General features: G+C 31.6%; 1 protein-coding gene across 1 annotated transcript; it reads right to left on the bottom strand.

The window, feature by feature from the left end:
• Positions 1–5585: 5585 nt before the first annotated feature.
• LOC107445715 (tetraspanin-18-like) lies at positions 5586–6314 on the bottom strand. Its single transcript, XM_016060186.2, has one exon. The coding sequence runs from the start codon at positions 6312–6314 to the stop codon at positions 5586–5588; it is 729 nt and encodes a 242-aa protein (XP_015915672.2).
• Positions 6315–6712: the final 398 nt, after the last annotated feature.

Genomic DNA, 6712 nt, shown 5'->3' with positions numbered 1-6712 from the left:
ACGGGAGCTGACTAATGTGTTGGCAAATATGATCTCTTTCACTCATATTAGGATATGTCTGTGATAAATAGATCTCTGACTCGATATACCATTTTGGATGTGAAAATAACGCCGACGTCGCCGCTTTGGAAGAACGATTTAACTTCATAACTGTTATGGAATGAGAAGTCTGTTTTTCTATTGGATTCTGTATTTAATAGATGGAGTTCTAGTGAAATTTCAGTTCCACTTACTTTGAAGATCCTTTGAGTAGATCTGGTGAAGTAATTTGATTGTTCGAATATTTTACTATTATTATTTTTTTTTCCTTAGGTGTAATCAATTAAATATAATCTAAAATGCGTAATCACCTAAAAACTGTCCACCAATACATTTGTTTTATTTAATATTTCGCAAGTACCATGATTTTTTTTTTTTGGATAAGCAAATTGAAAGCAATCCAAAATATGGAAATTTGTAATAATTTAGAAAAATATGAATAAGACATTTGGTCTATTATCTAATATTTTACTACAATAAGGATTTTTCAGAAATATAATTAAATCTAAAATAATCAAATTTAAAATAATTCAAAATGCGTAATCACCTAAAAATTGTTCAACAAAATATTTGACTTATTAAATTTTTAGAAAATTAAGTTATTGTGTGTAATTATTTAGAAAAACCATGAATAAAACACATGGTTTATCAAACATTTTTCTACTATTAAGATTTTTTTGAAAGATAAACAAACTGGAAATAATCAAAAATGCGCAATAACCTAAAATCTGTTTTACAAGATATTTTGTTTATTAAATATTTTGAAAGTACAATGATTTGTTTTCGTTGATAGAACGATCCAAAATGTATAATCATTTTTAAAATTCATGAATAAAACAATCAATTGATCAAACATTTTGCAGCTACTATGATTTTTCCTGAAATATAGTCAAAATGAAAACAATCAAATTAAAAATAATTAAACATCGTAAAATCAAGCATAGTGAAACTCGTTGAGTTTCATCAATGTCTAATTTATTCTACGAAATAAATAGAGCAAAACTTTACAACTTGACTACCTATCTATCTTGCATGTTGACTACTGAAATAAGTCAAATTTGTCTAGAAGTTTATTGAAGCTATTCTAAACTCTTTATAAGTTAAGCAGAATAAAAAAATAATCAGGGAATTTTCTATGCTTTTATGTTGTGTGTTAAAATTTCATTGAATCGGTGAAACAGTATTAAAAGCTAACCAAAACCTCTCAGTAAATTGCCCATATAGAAAGTTGCTGGTTTTTTTTTATAATCGTTGTTGAACAGCCGACCCAATTTTATGGGTTTACGACTACTAATGTTCAACTCCGTAGGCTTGCAATTTTGAACCCAATCCAGAAGGCAAGGGAACTTCTTTATCGAGTATTGGGAGAAATTTGCCCTCATGAAGGACTTTTTGATGGAGCTAACCCGCACTTGCGTTACATGGAGAGGAAGACCACGATAACTTCCCAAGGTTAGCCTGACGGAAGGGGACTCCAACCCATGATCCGTCTGTCACTGAGGATATTTCACGTCAGCACTGTGGTCGGCGCAAGCCGTATCCGGAATTCGTATCGACTGGGATTCGAACCCGGTTCGCCGCATTTGAAGGCGAACGCTCTATCCCCTGAGCCATCGCAGCTCTTGTAATTAGATTTATCACTATCCATGTATAAGAGAGCTGCGATGGTTTAGAGGATAGAGCACGCAATGTGAGGACCCAGATTCGAATCCCAGCGGTGGCTGGTTGGTAAAATTCTGATTCCTGCTCACATCGAATACAGTACTGACGTAAACTATCATCAGTGGCAGACGGATCATGAGTGGGAATCCCCTTGTTGTCGGACTAAACGTGGGAGGTTTTCGCAGTTTATCTCTCCATATCACTGAAATGTTTAGAAAATGACTAGATTCATCAAAAAGTCCTCCTGAAAGGCTAGTTTCTCCCACAGTATGATTCGATAGTTCCCTTGTCTTCAAGGTTCAAAAATAAATAATTATTTTATGGATTAAACCATGCACGAAGGTACCATGATAAAATTATCACATATTATACAACAATATTTTACTGATAATTTTACCAAAATTATTACTAAAACGCTTCAGAAAAATTGCCAAGATTTTTGATTTTCTCATGAAGCCAGAAACACAGAAGACAGAAACAACAAACAAATTTACCATATTCTGGTTGTATCAACCATACTTTTACAGAAAGTGTATATTAACGACTTCCCACTAAATATATTATTTTGATTAGCTTTATATTTTCGAATTCAAATTTATCATAAACATTTAGTGATATGAAGTAATTAATTACTCTTTAAAGCTATTGCAACCTATAATAATAAGTCAATAAATAATAGGTCAGTCAATATCAGATGGCATTGCCAGTTTCTTATAAAATCTCTGCAACCAATCAGACCGTCACGACAACTTATCGAACAAATCAATCATAAAACTACAACTTAATTTTAAAACACTATCAAACATTTTTCAACTGAAGTGTTATTTGAGCATATAAGGGTTGACGATTTTCTTCTAAATTGTCTCGTTAAAAGAGTGTGAATGTTTATAGAAGAGAATGTCGCCTTCTTGCAGCTGGATGGGATCTTTCTGTAAACTCATTATTACGCGTCGTTAGTGAGATCAGTTTAGTGACAGGATTGGTGCAAGATTAAGTGACTGCAAATAAATGTGGCACGAAAGGTTGACGGAAAAACGCGATGACGGATCTCACTCCAGTAGTGCTTCTCAACTGATAAATTGCTTTAAGTATTTATAATTCGTTCTTTAGTGCTAAGGGGTAAAAAAGGGGGGAATCAAAAATCTAAAAATCCTAAAAGTAAATATCTCTGAAAAACAAGATAAGATTTTGCGATACAAAATTGTCGTACGTTTTGTTAATTTTTTTGTAAAAATTTATAAGATAATAAATAATAAAAATTAAGTAATAAATAAGTAAGAGTACAATCGTATGTAAATGATATGTAAGAGTTATAAAATATGATAAGATAATAAGTAATAAAAATTAAGTAATAGATATGTAAGAGTACAGTCGTATGTAAATGATATATAAGAGTTATGAAATATGATAAGATAATAAGTAATAAAAATTAAGTAATAAATATGTATGAGTACAGTGGTATGTAAATGATATGTAAGAGTTATAAAATTTGATAAGATAATAAGTAATAAAAATTAAGTAATAAATATGTAAGAGTACAGTCGTATGTAAATGATATGTAAGAGTTATTAAATATGATGAGATAATAAGTAATAGAAATTAAGTAATAAATATGTAACAGTACAGTCGTATGTAAATGATATGTAAGAGTTATAAAATGTGATAAGATAATAAGTAAAAAAAATTAAGTAATAAATATGTAAGAGTACAGTCGTATGTAAATGATATGTAAGAGTTATAAAATATGGTAAGATAATAAGTAATAAAAATTAAGTAATAAATATGTAAGAGTACAGTCGTATGTAAATGATGTGTAAGAGTAATAAAATATGATAAGTAAATGTAATAATGTTGCTTAAGAGGCCTTTCTCCCCTCTGCCGAACTTAATTGTCAGAGGGGTGTAAAGGAGGAGAGAAAATTCTAAATATACTTTTCATCCTCTTAATTTAATTTTAACACGTAAATTGATGGTAGATATTTATTTTATTCGGTAATATCTTTCAATGAATGTGAACAAGGTAATCATTAATCAGAACTTTAGATATTAAGTAAGCGGTAATTTAGATTTTCTTTTAATTTTTTTCTAACAAAATTATGCTAGTACAGTTTTGCAACCAGTAGTTTTTAAAAGGTAGTTAAATACTATACATTTATCTGTATTAAATCTTTGATAAGTATCTTTATTTTTGTTCAATATAATAAATCAAAACCAGTTTTCAGCAGTTTAAGCTGAAAGAATACTAAATTTTTAAAAATCTAAAAACTGACAAATGTGTAGTTTTAAATTACTGATTTTAAGGCACAAGTTTTGACGATAATTTCATAAAAGTTAAAATTTAAGTTCAAGCTTATAAATTATTAAGCTCTATTTCTCCTAATCAAATAAAGCAACCCTTTCATTTTTCAGTTACGATGGATATCTTTTATTTTTCAGTTTCAAGGACGATGACGCAGTCACAAATAGGAAGTGAACTATTCAATGTGGGCCATTCATCGAAGTTGGCATGAATATATCACGCCCGAAGGTCACCAATGTAGGGAAAGAGCATTCAACGCAGTCAACCTTCAGCTATCAAAAGGTACTTCAACATCGAATCGAGTTAGCATGTCTTATATACTAGTGAACTTATGTTCATTAATCGTAGCGGTAATTACGCCACATACTAATAACCGGTAAGTATTGATGTTTTTAATAAAGTTTGTAATATTTAAATTTAAAGGATAATAATATGAAGTTGGAGGATTTAAAATTCCTGATCACAAAAAAAAGACGAGAACAATTAGTTTTTATTACAGTCGGTATTAAAATGTTTCAGCATTAGAATGACATAAATTTAAAAGCTTTGAAATTGAAATGCCGTTTGAACGAATAAAAATAAACATATTTATGTTTGACTAACCCACTGACAGTATATAGTATTTCTTCAGTCTTCTTTCTTTCTGACAGTATATAGTATAGTATATAGTATTTCTTCAATCGATAACATATGTTCACCTGCTTATTTGTTTCTAGTGTAGCGTAACTACCACTACGATTATTTAACATCAATTCATTAGTATATAACACATGTTAACTTGTTTCTAATTTGAGGTATCTTTTGATAGGGTTGACATGGTAGTAAGTATACCCTCCTCTTGTTGGTGACTTCCAGACGTGATATGAGCTTGCCAACATCGATGAATTAGTCCACATTGAACAGTTGACTTGCTCCCAAATTAGCGCTCAAAAATCCGGTGAAGTACATTTAATTCTCCCTACCAATCACAAAAAGAAATAGATTAAGAGAGTAAAAAAAGAAAGAAAATAGAAAGAAGAAAAATACATATATAATGACCGAAAAATAAAGCATTTAACAACTAGTGGTGTTCGTTCATCGCATTCTATCACAGATTATAAAATTTTGGTTGGGGAGCAATGTGGTGTAGCTTCCACTAAGATTATTGGATATCTATTACCTAGTATATAAGACAGGTTAACTTGATTCTATTGTGAGGTACCTTTTGATAAATGAAGGCTGACATCGTCTCGAAAGTATACTTTCCCCACACTAGCACGCCTGTACCTTAAATTGTGAGTTTAGCGAGCTTTTAGGTTATTCAATTTTATGGCTTCGTCTGCTTTTACTTTTTAAAAAAAAATATTTTGTTAAAATGCTGTTTCCATGTCAGCTCACGTTTTAATGTATAATAATGGTTTTTATCAATGAAATATCGTATTTTTGATAATGTTCCCGATCCACATAACGCTGGAAAGAGGTGATTGCTTACAAACCGCCCCCTTGAAATTTTGCAAACTGCTGAAGAAAATACGATCCATACATCCGTATGATCTTCGATGATATGATACAGATCTTCCGTATGATGAAGATCTTCGTTTTTATATTTATAGAGAAGATTTCAGATAAAACATGACATAATTGACTGCATGAAAGAACACCAGTTGGAACACAGACACCGAAAGAGATACCAAACCCATCATTAGAAAGTATATCCTGTAACTGCCGATAATAACAGTCAAGCATCCTTCTGAATGGACGTTTTCCAGTTTATCCATACTACATTCTTTCACAGTTGCACTGCAACAGGAGTAAGGTAAAAAAGGACGTATCACCCAGTTACTCGAATTCCAGTCTCTCGGACCACGAGCACCACAACAAGTGGACATCAATTGAATGTTGTTCAGAACAGCAAACTTAGTCTTACTACTCACACTCGCGTCGTCACCTTTTTCAATGAAATCGGACAGTTCCCGAGAAGCATAGTATTCAATTTCTACCCTCCAAGCGAATGAAACAGCCGACACCATACACTGCAGAACAAAAACAATGACGAACACGTAACTGAAGAGGCAAAGAACAGTCGGCTTGCTGACATCGAAGCAGCTGAATATTGAAAAAATAACAGTCAGGCAGCCGGACAACAGAAATAGGGTATTGGTGGCATCAAGAACATTCAGACTGAGTAGCGTGTTGGTTTCAGAGGAATCTACACCTACATATGTGCCACATGCTATGACGGCTAAGCCTGAGCACAATAGTAAGGCATTCATAATACGGTTTAGTTGTTCATCAGCAGTAATGTATGTGTCACTTCTTCGAAAAATGCGCTTCATCTTCTGTATCGACTGAAATCCCAACAATTTCTACTAAGTTTTAAAAATTTCAAATCAAAATGTAACATAAAACTCGGCAATTGATTCATATATTGACTCAGTAAAAAGGTCGTTCATTCTGAAGCTTTTAAACACAATAATGCATTAGCAAATGAGATGCAAAAGTTTCGTCACCTATTTGTCTAAAATCATATACTTGGTAAATGTTTATAAATGAAAATAGTACAGGGCATATCTTCAATGATACTTATTTGGAGAGATTGAAGCAAGGGCTTTTAACTCTAGTAGGCTATTATGAGAAATTTAGAGAAAGTTAAGTAAAAAAAAACGTCAAACTTATAGAGTTATTTAATATTTTGGTGACTAATGAATGAAACAGACAAAAGAACAGTAATTTA

Source organism: Parasteatoda tepidariorum, chromosome 2 (genome assembly GCF_043381705.1).
Source record: "Parasteatoda tepidariorum isolate YZ-2023 chromosome 2, CAS_Ptep_4.0, whole genome shotgun sequence".
NCBI classification, from domain to species: Eukaryota; Metazoa; Arthropoda; class Arachnida; order Araneae; family Theridiidae; genus Parasteatoda; species Parasteatoda tepidariorum.
This window is presented reverse-complemented; position numbering and strand designations above follow the sequence as displayed.

What these genes read in the sequence shown, in the direction of transcription:
- LOC107445715 (XM_016060186.2), bottom strand. Translation starts at nt 6,314, where the DNA reads ATGAAGCGCATTTTTCGAAGAAGTGACACATACATTACTGCTGATGAA.